Raw genomic sequence first — 22031 nt, forward strand, 5'->3', positions numbered from 1 at the left:
AGCATACTTCGAACTTTACGGGTTCATTCGCTGCGAATCCAGCTTTCGAGGTCACATTTAACATGGCTCGAAATCTGGGTATAACAGTAGGCTTTGGCCATTTTTTGAGTTTGTAAAGGATATAGAGTGCAGCAAGCATTCTATATCCGTTTGGAGTAATTTGAAAGGGGGAAACACCGAAGTAGTTTTCCACCCCCTGATAGAACGGATGTAGAGGAAGGGTAGCCCCCGCCTCTATATGGTACCTCGATCAGGTGCTGTAGACACCCCTAGGCAAGTTAGCCCTCTGGTCAGCAGCAGGGATCTTGAGATTGACCCCAGTGAGAGGATACTTCCTAAGGTAATTGGCAAGCATCCTGGGAGTCACCTGGCTGAGGGGAGAAAGATACCACTCGACATCAGGAAGGTTTGAATGCCGAGGGCGAGCCCTGACCTGAATGCGAGGGTCCGGGGCAGTGTTTTCTCAACCACTGGTCGAGGGAACCCTAGCTTGCGAATCAGGCTGGGCTGGAGGATTTGGAATGTTTTAAGGGTTTCGTTTCTTTTTGCCTGGAGATTTAGAGCGGGCCATTTTAGGTGGTGATGGTTGAGGTCTAGAATAGGAAAGTCTTGAGAATGGAATCTCGTGAACACGCTGAGCCGGCTGTTCTTCACCTTCAAGAAGATCGTCTTCGATTGGCCGCTCACCTCCCCACAAATCTGGCATTAAAATCTACGAACATAAAAATGGGGAGGTGAGAATGGAGAATCTAGAAAGTCGGTTAGAATAACGCTGGTCGTGTATAAAAGTCAAACTTTTATACAATAGCAATCTAACAAAAAACTAATTTTTTCACACGAACAGTTTGAAAGGCAGATCAAAAGTGAAAGTAAAAAGTTTTTGAAAAAAGCTTTTTCAACTCCTTTATGGGCGGGAAAAACTCAGTTTTTCAACTAGCATAAAAATCGAATTTTTACTTTGGTTTTACGTCCTAAATTTATTATCTCAGTTATCAAACTAACTCGTAACTCCTAAATAGCAAAGAAAACATCATCCTATCTAGTATCACCCGATAAATCCCCTACTTTCATGCAACTCAACCTAGGAACACAGACAACACCAGCACTTAACAGTTAACTCACAGAGGCATGCACGGCAAAAAATAAAAAGCAGAATAGTTATGAAACTTACCAAAGCAAAGATCGTGGAAGTTTGAAGGAGTTTCAAGCGTAGACGAACGAATGACTGGTTCCTTGAAACGCTGAAAGATGGTTCTTCGGAGAGAATGAAGGTTCTGATTTTAGGGTTTCTTGAAGGAGAAATAACTTGCGTAAAAAGGAAAAGAAGACTCAGAGAAGGCTATATATATTTTTTGTCTGTGGCATGAAAGAAGAAGTAATCATCAGTTTCCTCTTTTCGAAGCATGGGGAAGGGTGATAGCCGTCAATAGGTTACTTGGGAACCAAAAGGCCGTGATTAGACAGGGGTAGGTTACTTTTCCCAAGGATGCACGAACTACTCTCACAGATCTGGTGGGGTAATCGAAGAGTCGTTTTCCTTAAAGTTTATTTATTGCTGGTCATAATAAATAAACTTGGGGGGCAAATGTTATCCAAAAAATAGGCACGGGTGACGTGGCATGCGTTTTTAAACACGTGGCTGACACTTGGCAGAGTTCTGTTCGAACATCGACCAGTAAGACCTTCCTGGTGTGGCAGTTAAGTTTTCCTTACGACCAGCATGGTCGTACATTTAAGTTTGGGGGTAGTGTGTATGTGTTTTTCTTTGTGTTTTTGTATGTTTTTCATTTGTTGTAAAATAAAAAATATATTATTTTATTTGTTTTGTTTGAAAAAAAAAATATTGGTGATTTTCATTTTTCGACGATAAGAATTATAATTGAAATTGTTCTTAATTCTTAGAAAAGTATAAATAAATCTTAAGCTTTGTTGTTAATTTTTGAGTTAGTTTTGTTTAATTATAATTTTTTTTTCTTTTCATTATATGACACTTTTCTATTCTATTTGAATTGTTATGATATTTGGACAAAGTTTATTTAAACATTAAATTCTTTAAATCTAAAAAAAAATAGAAAAATCCTAGAATTTGCTTGATTATCTCTTGAGATTTAATTTACTTTTGTTTGCATAAGCTTGTCTAATGTTCACATGATGATTTGATGTTTTTGTGTTTGCATGTTAAATATTTATTTTGAAAACAATTTTAACTTTTTAATTAATTACATAAGCTTTACTTTTATTTGTGATTTTCTTTGAACTATTTCCATTATGTAATTTTTGATGAAAACAATTGACATCACCAATTAAAAAAAATGTGTGTGTTTTTAATTTTTCATTTGCTGGAGGACTAGCAATATATTAAGTTTGTGAGTGTGATAACTCTACAAAATAGAGTTATTTTACCACTTTTTATGTGCTAATTGTTGCTTAATTCTTGAGTTTTTAATTGATTTATTAAGTTTTAAAGTAATTTTGAATTTATTGGGTTTATTTTGATTTTATATATTTTTGTGTGTTTTTATAGTTATTTTGTTGTAAAATGTTGTAGTTAATTATTTAAATTATTGTGTCTAGTTAGAAGTAAAAAAATGTGTATTTTATTGAAACTAAATGTTAAATTAAATTAAGTTTTAATTAATATTTTCAATGAATTAATATGATTTATTTTATAATTGAAAATATTTGATTTTGATTTAATTTATGTTTATTTTGTAGGGAGTATGTTGTATTTTTCTTTGGGGTTTGAAAAGTAAGGAAAAGAAAGAAAAAAATGGCAATTTTGAAAACAAAGGCTCACCAGCCACGAGAAGCTTATTGGTCGAAGCCTCCCTGTCCAGCCACGCCTGGGCCTGCCTTCCCACCTTTTGGGCCCGCCTGCTTCATCTCAGCCAGGCCCACCCGAAGCCCACTCCTCCCAGGCGTTACCTTCGGTCCATGCCACTTTCTCCAGCCGAACTCACCCAGCAGCCCACCAGAAGCTCCAGGCCCAATCACACCTCCAGCTGCTCCCAACCAGCCCGTGTACTCCTCCCAACCAGCTGCTCCCAGCCAAAGCCCACCCACGCCTGCCAGCTCCTCCTGGGCCGCCTACTTCAATCCCCAGCCAGTAGCATCCTTCAGTTTCCCAGCCGCCTGGCACCAGGCCCACCACCGAGCCCAGCAACCTCTGGCCCACGCCAAACCAAGCCTGCCACCAGCAACCACCAAGCCATTTTTTCCCTTGTTTTTCTTGAGCCCATAAATTGCACCTTGTCTCCTTGTCCCTTTTGTTTAAAAATACCACATTTTTACCCAAACTTGTCTACACATTTTACCCCAAAATCAATATTACACCTAAAATTTATCCATATTTTCCATATTATTATTAATTTAAATTGATTATTTTAATACTCTCATTTTGGCTATAAATAAGGAATTTTCAAGACCATTTAGGGGTGCTTATTTTGGGAGAGGTTATACTACAAAATTTCTACACTTGGAAGACCACTCCATTCTTTTCATCTTTTTCTTCTTTTTGGTCATTTTTTTTCTATGAGTTTTTAGAGGAAAAATTTGGGGGTTTCTCCTCCAAATTTTCCTATTTATGTTTGTAATTTCTATTCTAGTTATGTGCTTCTAATCTTTTTCATAAGATTATTAAGGTGATGATGGAACAATATGTAACTAGATAGTATTTATGTTGTATGTTGATTTCCCATTTTGTGCAATAAAGTTTATAGATTTTCTTCTTCAAATATTTTCTTTCATCTTAAATATCTTGTATTTTTTATTGTTAGAACATATTTACACTTTGTTCTTCATTAGTGCAAAAACATAATATTCTTTGTGTAAGACGTGTCATTAAATTGTATACATCCAATGCTTAGAACAAAAATATTATGTTTTGCCTTATAAATAATGTTATTTGATTTTTTGTTATCTCATTAGGTTGATTCACATTAAATACTTTTAAATTATACTTTTTGAAAAGTGAAGAAAAATCATATCTTTTTAGAAGTAATCTGTGCTTAAAATTATAAATCTATTTGGAAAATTATAGTTTGACTTATTTTAACTATCACTAAAACTTGAGAATCAATATACTAATAAGTATTATTAAACTTACATTTTGTGGATTCTAGTATCTTAATAATCTTTCTTTTAACACTTATTTTCAAATCATTATTGGTTTATGTTTATTCTCTTAAATAGTTTTATTTTCAATCTTTTATTTTACGTTCATAACATTAAAATTCATCAATCTTTGGAGTTAGGTTATAATTTATTAATTTTGGTTTAAAATAGTTTTCTTTTTTATTTTAGACAACTCATTTGGGTTCGATCTCATGCTTACAGGAACACTATATTTCATATACGATTCATGGGCTTACGAGTATAAATTTTTAAAACATACATGTTTTGGGTCCATCAAGTTACCATCATTTCCTTGCAATCTATCATTGCCCCAAACTCGGCTAACCAATTCATATCCAGGATCATATTGAAGTCAGTCATAACCAACTCTATCAAATCAATCGATGAGTCATTTCCACAATAATCTAACTCATCTCTTAAAATTACCAATAGAGTACCACCTTCTCATCACAACATAACCATGTAATATGCATATCAAGTCTAGGCCTCTCTAGATGCAACAAAACAAAGAACAAGATGGCGCCAAAACCAATCAAAAAAATAAATAAAAAATCAGAACTAAAAGGCTGACCTGCCACTACTGAGGAACCAGCCCCAGTCTCAGTCTCTGACTCTGACTATGTCAAAGCAAACACTCGAGCTGGGGTCGAGCTATTCGCCTCCTTTGGCTCATCGTTCTTTTGCCCTGGGCAATATATCCTGAAGTGCCCAACCATCCCACATAAGAACACATGCCTTTGCTCGACATTCTCCAAAATGACGCCTCTTGCACTGAGTGCATTTCGGATAGACTTTCCAATCCTCGTCCGTGCCCGATCCAATAAACGGAGGTATCACTGTCTGAGCTACGCACTCTCCGACACTCTCTTTCCCAATCTCATTTCCTGTGCTCTCAACAACAAGAGCCTTCCCTATCACCTGAGCGTAGGTAGAGATTTCATGACTGGGGCGACTCTAACACCGTGAGCTATTCTGGGATTCAATCTTTGGATAAATCATTCTTTCTGAGCCACATCCGTAGGTATCATATCAAAAGCAAACTTGGCCAACCCATTAAATCTATTAACATACTCGATTATTGTTGCATTTCCTTGAACCAAGCTTGATAACTCATTTGTCTTAGCAGTCTTAACTGCATCACAGTAATATCTTCTAAATTCTTTCCAGTTCATCGCAGCTGTATCTCGTGTCTGGTATACCACTTCCCACCACGTCCGGCCATCTTCCCGCAACACATATGTAGCACAAATCACCCTATCGAGACCTTCCACTCCCATACTGTCGAGGATGGAACTAATCATGTCCATCCATTGCTCAGCTATGAATGGATCTAGGCCTCCCTCAAAAATTGAAGGGTAATATTCCTGGAATCTTCCACAAAGAATTTTCTACCTGTTCTCAACCCTAGGCTGAGACAATACTGGTGCCACTCCTAGCATAGCAAAGGAAGAGGTGTCCCTGACAGAACCTGCTGCTATTTTAAACACCTGGTCTCTTTCTCTTACCTCTGCAATCTTAATTTCATATGTGTAAACACCTGCTACAAATTCTGAGGGGCAGGTGAAGGGCTCAGGCCCTGGTTGTAATTCCCAGCCATAGTATAACCACCACTGGGTCCCATTAACTTCCTTGGGTACATAACCTCTGATTATTCTGTAGTCAATAACTTGATCCATTAAACATAATGAGCACATTGAAAATCCTTCCCCCACGAGAATAATCACACAATACCACACTCACATACCACTGCGATACCAAAATACATGCTCACAACATTCATGCATCAATTCATAACCCCTGCTCTTCCAACATACATACCATGCTCTCAACTCCAACATGCAATTAACACATTCATAGAATCACTGAGCAGGTAATCACATAATCATATAAATAGTCAAGGGCTAAGCCCTAACATAATCACATGCTTCCTAATAAGGTATGCAGGTAAAGCATTTACATTCTATTTAAGCAGTTAAACACATAACCACATAAATAGTTACCATACCCTGAGTGAAGCTTGTCTCAAGTGACGAATGTACATGCCCAGCTTGTCTACAGGAACCCTTAACCTTGGCTCGCTCTGATACCAAGTTGTAACGAGTTCTACTTTAAATAGTGCTAAACTCGCTAAACGAGTCATTTGGCCATAATCGTGTAACTAAATGTGATTAACGATTTAGGGTTGAAAAAATTGGTCAAAGATACAAACGTTTCACTAACACGTTTACTGTATACATGGGATCCCAAATATAAATTTGAAAGGCTAATTACAATAAAATAGTTACAACTTGCCGACCGAAGCGACAAAATAGGGTTTGACCCTAGTTCCTCTTTAAACCCTCGGCTGTGATGGTCGAGCAGTCACATATGTACACATCGTCACCTATGCTCTCCAACTCAAGGATGATCCACCTTTATTTTACCTTTACCTGCACCACATAGGACCCGTCAGTCGAGGCTCAGCAAGAAAACTTAAACATGCTCTTAAGATGTTAATATCATGTCACCAAATCATAATAACCATGCCTAGTAGTAATAACCCTATTCATGCATATAAATGATTATGGGGTCATTCTGGGGCTTGCAACCCTAATTAGATGACCATGGGGTCAACCTGGGGTCCTTTGCCCTGAATATATGACCATGGAGTCAACCTGGGGTCTTGTGCCCTGGGTAGATGACTGTGGAGTCAACTTGGAGTCTTGTGCCCTGGGTAGATGACCGTGGAGTCAACCTGGGGTCATGTGCCCTGAATAAATGACCATGGACTCAACCTGGGTCCTATGCCCTGGGTAGATAACCGTGGAATCAACCTGGGGTCCTATGCCCTGAATAGATGACTGTTAAGTCATTCTGGGGTCCTGCGCCCTAAGCCATGTGACCATCAAGTCACCTGGGCCTTTTAGCCCTGACTCTGAGTAACTATCCATAGACTAGCCAAGTACTTTAGTTTTCTTCAACCATTGGGTCGAACGAGCGTATAATACTCTATTGATTAGATATAATCATATTGACCAGGGCTCAATGCGCTATTACCACTCTTGACTAATAAGTCAGTGCTTTACGACTAGCGCTCAGTGATATTTGCGTCCTTGACTAATAAGTCAATGCTTCCTCGATGAGTTACATATCATATGTCAAATATCCAGATATAAGGCACTCAACATGCTTAATCAACAATCACAAGAAAAATCATAATCATGCACATTTACAGAGACTCAAGCTCTGATCAATTCCATATTCAACATTCATGCCATGCCATAATCACATGTATCACATGCATCACATAATGGGTGTGGTTTTCTTACCTTTGGTCCAAGCATAGGTTACCAATAAACGACCCTCAAGCACGATCCTGATTTTGAACCCCTAGCGATCACCTAGTCACAACCATAATATAGAATCCCGTCAAAAATGAGTAAATAAAGACTTCCAAACTGATTCCTAGCCTCTAGGAGGTAGAATCCTACCAAACGGGGTAGTAGGATCGATCTCGAGCCCTTAGGTTTAAGTTCCCATGACTAAAAACCCAACTTGGCCAAAACTGCGCAGGCAGGCCGTGACTTGGCCCTGGGGGTCGCAGTGCGCCTCCCAGACAGACAGCCCTCTGACTGGGCTTCAGGGTGCGGGCTGTGACTTGCCCCATAGAGTCGTAGTGCGCCCCCAGGCAGAACCCCACCTAGTTCTGGGTTCACACAAGTCACAACTTCCAAGAACAAGGTCGCGACCCAACCTTGAGCCCAACCATTTTCTCCATTTAAAAACCTTCCAAAAACCTATCCAAACATATCCAAATCCCAAAATCAAAGTTCCCAAACATCCCAATAGCCCAAAACCATCAAGACCTAAGCCTCAAACAACTCAAAAACTCATCAAAACATAAAATCCAATCAAAGCTTAAAAACTCGAAAACTCAAAACTTAAAGCTTGGATTACCTCTGATTGAGTCGTTTCACAGTTAAATCATCTGGCTAATAAGCTTCTATTCTTCCCTAGAGTCGTTATGACTCTAACCTTGCTTGAAACTGAGTCCTAAAACTCGAGTTTCCTTCGAAAATGCTAACAGTGTCAAAAAGAGAACGGGAGAGAGAGAACGTACTAAACGTTCTTTTTATGTTTCTGACAGGTTACTTCAAGCTTAAGTAACCTCAAGCAAATCCTAATGCTCGGGATCCCAAAATTGCCCGCCAGGGTAAAATAGTCAAAATTCTCATAATTCCCTCCTGATCTCACTAACTCCCAATATATCATCAAATAATCATTCCCATCACCCAATATCCCGGTAATGTGCTAAATGCCCAATATACCCCTTGACTCACTCCGAGTCAAGTATGGGTCTTGTTGTGACTTTCCCATTAGCTTACTCCCTAGGATCGTCTCGTGTCGAGTAACCCAAACATATCCACATAGTAATGAAATACCACACACATACCACATATATGCCAAATATACCCATAACGGGCCAAATTACAAAAATTTCCCTTTTAAACAAAAATGGGCCCACATGCATATTAAATACACCTAAACATGAACATCAAGTCATATTATAATAAAACTCACATAATCACATAATGATGCACATATATATCACATAATCACATAATTCCATAATTTTCCATCTTGGCCCCCTAATTAAGGCCCTAAGCCCTTATTAGGAAATTTGGGACGTCACAAATGGGGTAGCTATCCTTGAGAACCCTTCCTCAAAATGCATGTAGTAACATGCTAATCCAAGGAAACTTCTAATCTCAAAAGCATTCCTTGACCTCGGCCAAACTCTGACTGCCTCGATCTTAGCTGGGTCCACCTTGATTCCATCTCTACTAACAATGTGACCAAGGAAAGTCACCTGAGGTAACTAGAACTCACACTTCCTGAACTTTGCAAATAGTCTGTGCTCTCTTAGCCTCTGTAAAACCAACCTGAGATAGTGATCATGTTCTTCCTCTGACTGCGAATAAACTAGAATATCGTTGATGAAGATGATCACAAACTGATACATATATTCCTTGAACACCTTGTTCATCAGATCCATAAAAGTTGTTGGGGCATTAGTCAAACCAAATGACATGACAAGAAACTCATAATGCCCATATCTGGTGCGGAAAGCTATCTTCGATATATCTTTCTCCTTGATCCTCAATTGGTGATAACCATATCGAAGATCTACCTTTGAGAATATCGTTTTACCCTGCAACTAATCAAACAGGTCATTTATCCTTGGTAGATGATACTTGTTCTTAACGGTTAACTTATTCAATTCCCTGTAGTCAATGCATATCCTCAGAGAACCATCATTCTTCTTCACAAATAGGATTGGTGCACCCCATGGAGAGAAATTGGGTCTAATAAAACCCAAGTCTAACAACTCCTGTAAATGTACCTTTAGTTCTTTCAACTCTGCTGGGGCCATTCTGTATGGTGCCCTAGACATTGCCTCTGTCCCTAGTGACAGTTCAATAAAAAATCATTTTTCTCTATTTGGCGGCAACCCTGGCAATTCCTTTGGAAACACATCTAGGAATTCATAGGCTAATCTAGTCTCTTCTGGTCCCACTGGCACAACCTGAGTGGTATCCACAACACTGGCTAGGAATCCTACGCAACCACCTCACAGTAGGTATCTAGCCTTCAATGCTGATATCATGGGTACACGGGGTCCATGCACAGTGCCAACAAATACAAAGGGATCCTCAACCTCAGGCTCAAAGGATACCATTTTCTTTTTACAATCAATGGTTACCCTATATCTAACTAACCAGTCCATTCCCAGAATCATATCAAAGTCGTTCATGGCTAGCTCAATCAAATCAACTGACAACTCTCTACCATCCACTATCATCAGTAATAATCTGACCCATCTCCTAGAGACTACCAACTCCCCCGTAGGCAATAAGGTTCCAAACCCAACAATATAATAATCATATGGCCTACACAATCTATCAATTACTCTACTAGAAACAAAGGACTGTGTAGCACCAGAATCAATCAGTACAATATAAGAAGTGCCAGCACTAGAAAGCTGACCTGTCACTACTGAGGGACTAGCCTCAGCCTCTGCCTACGTCAGTGCGAACACTTGAGCTGGAGTCAAGTTGTCTGCCTTTTTCGGCTCCTCTTTCTTCATCCTTGGGCAGTCTTTCTTGAGATGCCCCTCTATTCCACATAAAAAGCAGGCCTTCACCTGACACTCTCCCATATGACATCTTCTACATCTGAAGCACTCTGGATATGTCCTCCAGACCTTGTTGCAGCCCTGGCGGCCAATATGTACACCCCGTGGCCTCCTATCGGGGCCTGAGTTGAAACGACATTCGGGGTCTTCCTTTTCTGGTCACTAGGGCCCCCGCCCCTACTAGATTCTGTCAAGGAAGGTCCCATCCTCCTGGTATCCCTTATGGCTGCATTCTCGTGCTAGATCTTGTTTTCAGCGCCCTCTGCAGTAAGGCCTCTCTCTACTACCTGAGCGTATGTCATCACTCCAGGCATTGTAGTAATTCTGACATCTTGGGCTATCATAGAATTCAACCCCCCTAAGAAATCTCTCATTCTTGGTCACATTGGTAGGCACCAAGTCCAAAGCAAACTTGGCTAGTCTATCAAACTTCAGGGCACATTCTGAAACTGACATATTTCCATGAACCAAACTGTTGAATGATGAAATGACCCCTGAGTGCTATACCTGACCTGAGCCTTGTGGAAATTCTAGTCACAATACAAGCATACGTTCACTAGGAATCAATCCCAGATCTCGAGTTCCAATCTGGACTCTAACTCTAGGAACCACTGTTCCCAGTTAACAGAACACTAAAAATGTCCCTCGAGCCCCCAAGTGGGCTCCCAAACCGGATTCTCGAGCCCCCCGGAACATACTCTCAAAATTCAGCAAAACAACTTTTCGGGGCACCTGGCGCAATCGCACCCACATAAATTTTGGGATCTCTAGGGCATTGGCGCGGTCACGCCAACCCCTGGCACGGTAGTGCCCCTTAACTCGAGACCTAATCCCAATTTCAATTCCACTCTTTCTAGGACACTAGCGCTGTCGCGCTAGGTCGCCAGAAACCCAAAAATTTCCCAAACACAAGAGTGTTCTTCCCCAATTTCCAAAATCGCAATCCCCTACAGAACCAATCCCAGAATTCAACCAACCCAGGTACTTCCAGCCAGATTTTGACCATAAAAGACCCCATACAACCTAAATAAACTAACCACAACACTAAATAACCACAAAGATATAACAAAACCTCCCTTAAAACCCAAAATCAAACCTTCAAACTCAAAAACTCAAAGCTATATTGAACTCCAAAAAAGTTCAGAAATCCTTACCTCAAATGGGAATAAATTTGTACCCCTAAACCTTTGAATGCTCACAAGCAGCTTTTATGCCCAATCAATCCTTCTTTTCTTAAGAAATGCACAAGAATTTCAAGAATCCTAAGTATTCCCAAATAGCCAACAAGTGAGAGTGAGAAAGGGAAAACATGTATGTCCCCTTCCTAAGGCTGCTGCCTATTTCGCTAACCAATGTGGTCAAATGACCACATTGCCCCTTGCCCCTTGCCCCTTGCCCCTTTTAGCCTTAAAGGTTACTCCCAAGGACAACATTGTCATTTAGCATAATTCTTGTTAATCTCAAGTTACCCCACATATTCCCAAATAATCTATCAAACCAAATGTTAACCAAATTAATTCCCGTTACTCAATAAATCTCGGTAATTGACCAAATTACCAAAATACCCCTAAGCTCACCCCGAGCCAGGTATTTTTACCCATTGTGATTTTTCCGCTAACTTGCTCACTAGGATCGCCTCGTGCTGGATAACTCAAATATATCCACATAATAATGTGGTCACAATCATAAATCACATATATTTACACTTATACCCTCAACGAGTCAAAATTACAAAAATGCCCTTCTAATAAGAAACGGGCCCACGTGCATATTTAATATACTTAAACATGCAAGCATAGTCATATCATCATACCATTCACATAATAATGCACTCATGACACATAAATACATAATTAATTCAATTATTACCCTCCTGACCCCCTAGTAAAGGCACTAAGCCTTATTAGGGAAATTGAGACGTTACAAAATCTATTTCTCATGAAATCTCTACATTAGACTCTACTGCTTGTATGTGAGACTCTAGAATTAGAAGGATTATTATTCATGGATTAAAAGCTGAACATAGAAGTTTTATTGCTGCAATACAAGGCTGGCCAAGCCAACCTTCTCTTACTGAATTAGAAAACTTGCTAGCTGACCAAGAAGCGTTGGCTAAGCAACTATCTGGAGGCTCGATAAAGAGTGACGAAGAAGCACTCTTTAGTAGTAATAAGAAAGGTCAGCCCCAACCAAGTTCTAGCAGAGGTTCTAGAAGATATGATGACAAAGATGGTCATCATGGAAGCTCCCAAACAGGGGGAGCTCAAAAGAAAGACAATTGGGGTGGAAAATTTAAGAGTAACAATATATATGATGGTAAATGCCACAATTGTGGGAAGAAGGGAAAAATTGCTAAAAATTGTTGGTCCAAGATGAAAACAGCAGAGGGCAATGCAATCACGTCAAATGCAGGACGAACAAGCGATGAAGAATGGGACACTGACACATAATTCGCTGTGGAGGAAGGAGAATCAGCTCTGGTAGTTACTGTTCCTGGACCATTCAACTACAATAGCGATTGGATAATCGACTATGGATGCTCAAATCATATGACAGGAGATGAAGAGAAGTTGTAGAACATGATCGAGTACAAATGTGGTCGAGTGGTAGTGACAGCCAACAATTCAAAATTACCGATCGCCCATATTGGTAAAACAAAAATTGTGCCACGATTTAGTTTAATGGAAGTACAACTCCAGGATGTCTACCATGTACCTGGAATGAAAAAAATTATTGTCGGTGGTGCAACTTACAACATCAGGTCATCACATTGTATTCAATCCTCATAATGTCAAGATATATCAAGACCTTAAGATCTCTAGAACACCGACGATGAAAGGGCAATGTTTAGAGTCATTCTATGTAATGCTAGCAGATTCTATCTATGTAATGTCAATAGAGTCAGCTTATGTAGACAAGACTCGAAAGAATGAAACAACATATTTTTGGATGCAAGGCTAGGATATGTCAGCTATCATAAACTCAATGTGATGATGAAAAAGTCTATGCTAAAAGGTTTTCCTCATCTTGAGGTTAGAACTGAGACTATATGTGCTAGCTGCTAATACAGTAAGGCGCAACAATTACCGTATGAAGACTCAAATTTCACCTTGGAGCTAAAGCACTGTTGGAGCTAATCCATCAAAGAAATAGTTGAAGGAGAAGTTGGCAAGAAAATTCAATGACGCGAATAGACAATGGCAGTGAATACACATCAGATGAATTTTCTCAGTACCTACGAGAGTGTCGCATACGCCATCAATTCACATGTACAAATACACCACATCAGAATGGAGTAGCTGAGAGGAAGAATCAACATCTTGCAAAGACATGTCAAAGCATGCTACATGCGAAGAATGTTATAGGAAGATTTTGGGCAGAAGGTATGAAGACAAAAACTCATGTGATCAATAGACTTCCCCAAGCAAAGTTAGGGTTCGTTTCAACCTTCAAGAAACTGTGGGATTGTAAACCTGCAGTAAGTAACTTTCTAGTGTTTGGCTATGTTTGCTACGTGTTCGTGCCAAGTCACCTACGTATCAAATTTGACAAGCAGGCAATTCGGTGTATCTTTGTGGGATACGACCAAAGGAAAGGGTGGAAGTGTTGCGACCCTACAACTAGAAAATGTTATACGTCAAGGAATGTGATATTCGATGAAGCCTCATCATATGGTGGTCACCACAAAAGGAAGAGTTGCCAGATTCCAAAGAATAAAAGAAAATTTACAGAAGAAGACGGGGAGCAAATTTTTGAGCTACATTCGACTCCATAAATGGATGAAGAAGAACAAAATGAGGAAGACAACAAAGAGGCAACACAAAGTCCCTGGAAAACAGGATTGCATCAAAGAGCAGCAGACGATGCAATTGATAGTCAACTTGAAGCAGTAAGCCCACAACCTCGGAGATCAACAAGAGTGCGAAATCTAAATCCCAAGTATGCCAATGTTGCTATAGCTAAAGAAGAAAAGTTCAGAGAACCAGATGCATATGAAGAAGCATCCCAGAACATCACGTGGATAGAAACTATGAAAGAAAAGATAAGTGCTCTAGAGAAGAATCAAGCTTGGGAGTTGGTGCCAAAGCCAAAGGAAGTAAAACCCATTTCATGCAAATGGGTATACAAGGTAAAATCTCATCCTGATGGTTCGATTGAGAGATATAAAGCTCAATTAGTAGCTCAAGGATTCTCTCAACAATATGGGCTAGAGTATGTTGAGACGTTCAACCCAATTTCCAAGATTACAACAGTATGAGTCCTGCTGGCCCTTGCAGCATGTAAAGACTGGAGATTATGGCCGATGGATGAGAAGAATGGCAATTTACATGGAGAGCTAGATCGAGAAATATATATGGTCCAACCAAGAGGATTCGAGGATAAAGCTCATCTTGAGTATGTTTGTAAACTGAAAAAGGCACGCTATGGATTGAAGCTGACTCCAAGAGCATGGTATGGCAAGATTGCTGAGTTCTTATCGGAGAGTGGATATGTCATGGCACATGCAGATTCAAGCTTATTCGTTAAAGTGAAAGAAGCAAAGATCTGAGTTGTTATGGTATATGTTGATAACCTCATCATCACTGGCGATGATGATGCAGAAATTTGTCAAACAAAGGAGAACCTGTCATTTCACTTCTAGATGAAGGAACTTGGAGAATTGAAACACTTCATTGAATTAGAAGTTGACAGAACTAAGGAAGGTTTATTTCTCTGTCAACAAAAGTACGCAAGAGATTTATAGAAAAGGTTTGGAATGCTCGACTGTAAACCCATCTCAACACTTATGGAAGCAATGTCAAGTTATGCACGCATGAAGGGAATGGCTTGCAAGATGGAGCAATGTACCGACAGCTGGTTGGTAGTTTAATTTATCTAACATTGACTCGACCAGATATCTCGTATGAAGTTGGTGTAGCAAGTTGTATATGCAATACCTAAATAAACCTCATTTGGAAGCAGTGCGACGAATGCTGAGGTATTTCAAAGATATCATTAACTATGGTCTCTTATATAAGAAAAGAGAAGAAGTTAAGATAGTTGGATACTGCGATGTTGATTATGCTGGAGATCATGATACTCGTCGATCAACAACTGAATATGTATTCAAGCTTGGATCTGGAGTTGTTTCTTGCTGTAGCAAAAGGCAACCAACGGTATCCTTGTTAGCCACTAAAGCATAATATAGAGTAGTAGCAATGACACCTCAGGAAAGTACGTGGTTAATGTAATTGATGAATGATCTACACCAATCTATAGACAATGCGGTGCCACTTTATTGTGATAATCAGCCTGCTATTCATCTAGCAGAAAATCCAGTTTTTCATGCTCGAACAAAGCATGTGGAGGTGCACTATCATTTTTCTGAGAGAAAATGTATTGCAAGAGGAGCTAGAGATGCACCAAGTGAAGAGTGATGACCAAGTAGCAGACATGTTCACCAAAGCACTCAACACGACAAGATTCCAGAAGTTAAGAGAACAATTAAACATGAGAGAAAGAAAGAATGAGTCGATGTTGAGGGGAGTGTTAAAGAGTCAACACCGACTCTAGTTCTCTAGAGTTTTCTAGAGATTATCTTACATAATCTAGCAATGGGCCCATGCCCATTAGAATCCTCTAGTTTTACAAAGCTACACCAAACGTTTTAAGCTAGAATATTCTAGCTAATATAAGTGAGTTGTGGCAACCGACTTTAGAGCACTATAAATAGGGACCTTGGGTCCCTTGTAGATGTGTCTAAGTTTGTAGCAAAGTGTGGTTAAAGAGTGTCCAAAAAATGTAAGTCTAACTGAGTACTATATAAGTGTGTCTAAAAAGAATGTGAGAGAAGTTATTAGTGAGTGCTCCAAAATAAAGTGAGTAAGTCTTTAGAGTGTATTGTGGTCAAATATTGTATCTAAGTCTTGGTGTAATTGCTTTTGTATTAATAAAGTAATTTTTATTTTACAAAACCTATCAGTACGTACTAAAGCTGGTTAGGTTTAATCAAATATTTTTAAATAAGATCCTTTTAACATTATTTTATTGGCATTAATATAATTTGAAATGATTTATTTTATATTTGATATGATTGTTGAGTTAAATAAAAATGACATGAATTAGGGACTCGATAGATAGTTGATACGATAGCATGGTGTTAGGACTTTTAATTTGTAACTCTTAAGGAGGTGGTGTCCTTCAATGTATGATATTCATCTATTGAATTTGGATGTGTCATTATCCTTTGTGTCCTTCTCCCGTCACAGAAAGCTAGTTTTTAATTAAAGCAAAGCTTTAAGAAAACAAATGAAAAGCAAGAGTGTTTGGTTGAAAGAATTACCCGTATAATCAATCGGGTTGAACAAATCAATCATTATACATCCTAACCCAAACAGAGTACATCAAGTACCACTTACAACTTACAATGGGATAGAGGAACTTGTAGATATAAAAGAATCAAGTGTACCAGTTTCTAACTGAACCACCCAAAGAAAAAGAGTATGTTTCAGCTTGTATCAACAATATTTTATCTATCCAGGCCAAAAAAAAATGAACTTGCATTCTTCGCCGTGACTACAATATAAAGCAGAAAAAGGGTAATCATCAAACATTGATATCCGACCGTCTTGATCTGGCAGCACTGCCAGTTTCAGAGGAGCCATTCAGAGAAAATCTAGGCAGGTTATAGTTTTCGGAGACTGAAACAGGCTGCTGAGGGTAAAGTGTTGGAGGCGGAGTCAGATTGCGTTGAGCTGGAAGAGGAGGGAGCACATTGTATTTGTAGGGATCGCTGCTGAAACTGCGATCAATTGGAAGAAAATTCAGTCAAGAATGGATGCAGAAACCATGACAAAGAATGGATGAGAGAATAAGAAAGAAAAGCATTAGCACAATTAAGAGATTGACAATGACAGACAAAAGTTTCAACACTTGTGTCAGCAAATTAAGTAACAATCAATTACCATACATGTGTTTTTGGACCCATATATACCCACCACAAGAAATATTGATGATAACAGATCAAAACAAATTTCCAAAGAAATGAATTCTTGAAAGTACCTTGTTTTCTTGTATGATTGGTCGTCATCACTTAAATTTTCATCCAGTCGCTGCACAGGTCTTTGAATTGGAGAAACAGACCATGAATTTGAAGCTGGTAAATCATCTGAAAAATATCTTCTCCTGATCAACTGAAACAGGAAAAAAGCAAGACTTCTATTATTTCCAGAGCAGTACTATAGTAAGACAGCTACAGCATGTTATATATCATATATAAATAGGAAGAAACAATCAAACGGGTGAAGAAATAAAAACACAGACCATTCTAAAAAATTTCATCACAGCTTCCTTGTCATATCTTGATTCCTTTGCAGCCTGCAGATATGTTCAACTTGTAAAGTTTTGCATAATAGTACAAAATAACAGACAATTATTATATTTGAACGTTTTGAAGACATATGTCAAACTGAGGAAAGAGACTAATCAAGATTTGGGACAAGGCTATTAGATTTAGAGTTACAATTCAAATATATGGTTATTTTCTAATATCATTTCGTTTGATACATAAAGACGTTGAAAATCAAATACCACAGTGCCTTTTCAGCTGGTAAAAGGCACCCAGAAAAAATGCAGTATAGGCTATAAATTTATAGAACCAAAAAAGTAACTCATACTTTTTACACTAAAACAGATAGTCCATTCAAGCTTGTACTCTTGAAATTCACTTCTCCATTCCAAAAACAAACCTGAAAAAATCTCCACACAGCCATTTCAAGTTCTTTATACATCAAATTTCATCCTAAGGGTGCGAAATACAGATTCACAAACATTGAGGAAAGGCATTTAGACTACAATCACAAGCAGTGGAAACTATCATACTATGAGTTGAACAGATGAAAGTAAATCCACAGCAGACACCAAATAGAATACAGCGTAGAGCACTCCCAATAGCTCCTTTAAAATGGTAATACTCTAAAATTATAGCTCAAAAGTGATCAAATAGCTCTCCATCAGCAACTCTAATTTTTTTTAGCTCAATACACTATTCCTTCTAGAGACAACTATTCACTCCTTTATAAATATTTTATTATTTTTTTTCTAACTTTTCTATGTATATATATTTATATGTGTTTGATACTATGAATAAATATTATATGATTTTAGTAAATTTTGTTTAAAACTTTGTTTTTGTAATTTTTTTTTAAAACTTGTATATATGTTTGTATGCCTGTATCTGTATATAAACATATTATTTCACATATTATGTTATAATTACTATATTGAGAATTGTTTCTATATTTTTTATAATTTATATTTTAGTTTATTTTATTTTGGATTAATTTAAAATAAAGTACAATTATATTTTGATAATATACCTCGATAAATATTAAAAAATATAAAGATATTATTGATATTGGGAGAAAATATATAAAATGAATAAAAAATATTTTAAAATATAATATTGAAATGATATAAAGAAAAAATAGAGAAGTTGATGTATGGTATGATATAAAAGTTGGTAAAATAGATAAAAGTAATGTTTTGGTGAGGTATTTTAAAAGATAGAGTAGAGCTTTTGTTGGGAGTGTTCACCAGGTAAATAGGCAGCAGGTAATGAGGGAACAAAGGTCATGAAATGAAGTGTTATTGGAGTTTGGGTGAGGCACGATACTTGAAGCTTGTTTTTTAATCTTTTTAATTTCAGCAAACCAATCAGAAGATTGTGATTACACAAACTGTAGATGATATGCTACCACACAAACATATACATATTACAGAAATAAACATCAATAAACTCCTCCTTTCATGTGACCGCAGAATATTTTAGTTACCATGTAATAACTTGTGTCTTTTTCACAGGTCCTATACAAGAGTAGAAGTTCGCTTCTTACCGCAAGAAGCCCTCCAGAGCCTGGAAAAGACTCTGTTAGTGGAAGTTCCTCACTAGATGGGAGCAGACCCTGCTTTTCAACCCAATGGCGAGCTGCATCAACAAGATTTCCACTGCTTCCTCTTGTACCCTCTTTTGCAGCGATGTCAGCTTTATTGCCAATAACAATGTATGGAACAGGAAGGCCACCAGGTCCTCCAGATCCTAAAGGAGCTGAAAATGTTCCTGTTGTAGAAATCTCAGTTGCCCACTTCTGCAAACTAGTTTTTGTTCTCCTTTGAGAGAGATCATGAACAAAAATAACACCTGCACATAGGTGCAATGCAAGAATTAAGGATAAAAACTAACTGTGGCCTGTGCCTTCAAGTTTTAATATTTCAATTGTTTTGAAAGGGAACAAAATTAGGAAACAATATCTGAATATCATCCGATGTAAAGTCCATAAGAACTATTACCATCATGGTAATGCAACAAACAATTACTATCATGGTCATGCAACAAACAATTACTATCATGGAAATGCAACTAAGTGTTTAAAGAAAGCTTTAATTGAAGAAATTCCCCTATGGTTGTCTTCATTGAGCCCTTGCAAGGTTTTTCCACCAATGAAGTACAGATATATCAGGTTCTGCCTAAGAACCAATATAATATTTAAAAGCATTCACAGGTATACTGTTCTCAATAAAAAAAAATACAGCTAAATAAATGTATGTCAAGTCAAATAAGAAAAAAGGGCAAATTATTTACACCATAATGAATTATGAAACTTGTCAGGGGTCAAACACAACTTCAGTTATGGTTCTAAACTCAATTACATCATTACAAACACTAGAATATTTAAGCATAAGAATATGCAATAAACAAGGCCAATCCCAAACAAAAATATATCAGTCTCATATTTAAAAGGGAAAGGATAGTAGAATAGTAGAGTCTAGACTAGGTACTTGCCATTGATTTGGGTGTAGAAAAGAGACCGACAATCTTTATATCTCTCGTGCCCTGAAACATCCCAAAGTTCAACAAAAAAATCTCTTTCACTATCACCTTTAATGCTGTTTGAAGAGCTGCCAGCATTTCCATAAGTAGTGTGCTGGAAGATTGGAACAGAGAATGCTTTAGCAAAAACACGAACTCTAGAAGAGCTCCATAAACTTTTTAAAGAAAATGAATATAAAAATAGCCATGCTAACCTTTACATCAACATTACAGCCAACTGTCTGAGGAGGGCGAGCAATTGAAGAACCTTTGACAATCAAATGTACAAGAGAAGTTTTCCCAACACCTACAAAATATTATATAATATTTTGAATCATATTTATGGCCAACATGCACTCATCCGGTAAAGTCATGTCCCTCGCAACATTCAAAATCAGTATCTACTCTTAAGCAAATACAATTCCATAGTCATTATCTAACTCCTTCATCCTACCACCTTAAATCATACCACACGCCCTGAACTAGACCAACTGCAACCTTGGTCCATGACAACCTCATACACATATCCTCACATTCTCATTGTTCTAAAACTAACAAAATTTTGTTCAGTCTAAGAAAATGCTACTTCGAAATCCCAAAACCCTTCAACCAACTGATCAAACAAGCAACAATCATTCCACTAACCTCAAACTATACCTATTTATATCCAAAATTCCAGGAAGAACATAAAATCAATACATAAACGACAACTATAGTAAAGTTACATCTATGTAGCACCAAAACTATAAGAACCAATTAAAATTTGCATGGAGTGGAAGAAAAGAGCAGCATAGTAAGGAATCACCAACGACACATACATACCTGAATCACCAACGACAAGTACTCGAACCTGCCCACATGGCGGACCACCGTTTAGCTCTTTGTTATCCCTCTCACGTTCCTTCCAGAACATGTTGTTTTCCAATACCCTTCAAACCAAAATCTTCACCACCCAGAAACCAAAAACAACACAACGTACTCTTATTCAACTCACATACACGTCTGCCACAAATTAAGTGCCATCAAACACGCTCAAGCTCGACGAAAAAAGACAATATCTCAAACTGGGTACCTTCACTGTCAGCCTAAAATCCATGGCTTACCGAAATCAAGCCAAGATCCGAGCTTATAACCGAGAACCCATTTCCAGACATCTCCCAAAGGACATCCCAAAGAGACCAGACCCTCTTCAAGTGTTCAATTATGAAAAAACCCAGTTGCAGATTTAGATCCGAGACGAAAAGTTGAAGTGGGTCTTCTTCAGAATCTCAAATCAGAGAATCAAAGAATTGGGTGTGGCTCAAAAGTGGCGGTTGAGTATGATATATAATGAATAATAATAGTAATAGTAATGATACTAAACAAGATCTAATCGAATTTAATTCATTGATTCCCCTTTGATCTTTACTGTAAAAAGCAGCAAAGCTGGAACGGTTTACCAAAAAAAAGAGGGGGATCGGAAAACATGAGTGAGGAAGGCTTCCAAGAACTGACGTGGTATCGCTCCAGTGTTGTTCACGCGAATTAGAGCGCGTGCGCAAGTAAAGGTCTGTATTGTAGAGATGTGAATGGGTCCGAAATAATCTTAGTTAAGTAGTAACATTTTTTTTTTTTATATTTAGGCTTTTTTTTAGTTTGATTTATAAAAATATATAAATTTAACTTTTTTAGGTTTTTTTTATTTGGAAGTTAATAATTATAAGATTTTCTTTTCCATAAATTTTTAAAATTTATATAATTATATCATATTTCTAATAATAATGATTGACGTCGTCTTTTGATAGCAAAAAATAAGAATAATTAAGCTTTAATAAAATTAAGAAGAAAAGAAGAAAATATTTTTTACGTGGTTCAGTAATTAAATCTACTTAGTTT

At 37.8% G+C, this 22031-nt stretch overlaps 3 protein-coding genes across 3 annotated transcripts; 2 read left to right on the forward strand and 1 right to left on the reverse strand.

The window, feature by feature from the left end:
- Positions 1 to 14084: 14084 nt before the first annotated feature.
- LOC133830243 (uncharacterized mitochondrial protein AtMg00820-like) lies at positions 14085 to 14567 on the forward strand. The gene has a single exon (XM_062260181.1). It carries the CDS (start codon positions 14085 to 14087, stop codon positions 14565 to 14567), a length of 483 nt encoding a protein of 160 aa, XP_062116165.1.
- A 528-nt stretch (positions 14568 to 15095) lies between these two features.
- On the forward strand, positions 15096 to 15726 carry LOC133830259 (secreted RxLR effector protein 161-like). Its single transcript, XM_062260194.1, has 3 exons — positions 15096 to 15153; positions 15272 to 15465; positions 15601 to 15726. The coding sequence occupies exons 1-3, from the start codon at positions 15096 to 15098 to the stop codon at positions 15724 to 15726; spliced, it is 378 nt and encodes a 125-aa protein (XP_062116178.1).
- An 874-nt stretch (positions 15727 to 16600) lies between these two features.
- LOC133803837 (small GTPase LIP1) lies at positions 16601 to 21690 on the reverse strand. The gene is made up of 7 exons (XM_062241975.1): positions 20979 to 21690; positions 20372 to 20463; positions 20130 to 20271; positions 19183 to 19487; positions 17612 to 17665; positions 17351 to 17481; positions 16601 to 17090 (listed from the first exon to the last, which is right to left on the reverse strand). Exons 1-7 carry the CDS (start codon positions 21067 to 21069, stop codon positions 16895 to 16897), a joined length of 1011 nt encoding a protein of 336 aa, XP_062097959.1. The 5' UTR covers positions 21070 to 21690; the 3' UTR covers positions 16601 to 16894.
- Positions 21691 to 22031: the final 341 nt, after the last annotated feature.

This window comes from Humulus lupulus, chromosome 1 (genome assembly GCF_963169125.1).
Source record: "Humulus lupulus chromosome 1, drHumLupu1.1, whole genome shotgun sequence".
In the NCBI taxonomy this organism is placed as follows: Eukaryota; Viridiplantae; Streptophyta; class Magnoliopsida; order Rosales; family Cannabaceae; genus Humulus; species Humulus lupulus.

Coding starts and splice junctions, on each gene's coding strand:
- LOC133830243 (XM_062260181.1), top strand. CDS start 14,085: ATGGATGAAGAAGAACAAAATGAGGAAGACAACAAAGAGGCAACACAA.
- LOC133830259 (XM_062260194.1), top strand. CDS start 15,096: ATGGAAGCAATGTCAAGTTATGCACGCATGAAGGGAATGGCTTGCAAG. Junction 15,154..15,271: donor GGCTTGCAAGATGGAGCAAT/GTACCGACAGCT, acceptor ATTTGGAAGCAG/TGCGACGAATGCTGAGGTAT. Junction 15,466..15,600: donor GTAGCAAAAGGCAACCAACG/GTATCCTTGTTA, acceptor TGTGATAATCAG/CCTGCTATTCATCTAGCAGA.
- LOC133803837 (XM_062241975.1), bottom strand. CDS start 21,069: ATGTTCTGGAAGGAACGTGAGAGGGATAACAAAGAGCTAAACGGTGGT. Junction 20,464..20,978: donor ACTTGTCGTTGGTGATTCAG/GTATGTATGTGT, acceptor AATATTTTGTAG/GTGTTGGGAAAACTTCTCTT. Junction 17,091..17,350: donor CAATCATACAAGAAAACAAG/GTACTTTCAAGA, acceptor AATTGATCGCAG/TTTCAGCAGCGATCCCTACA.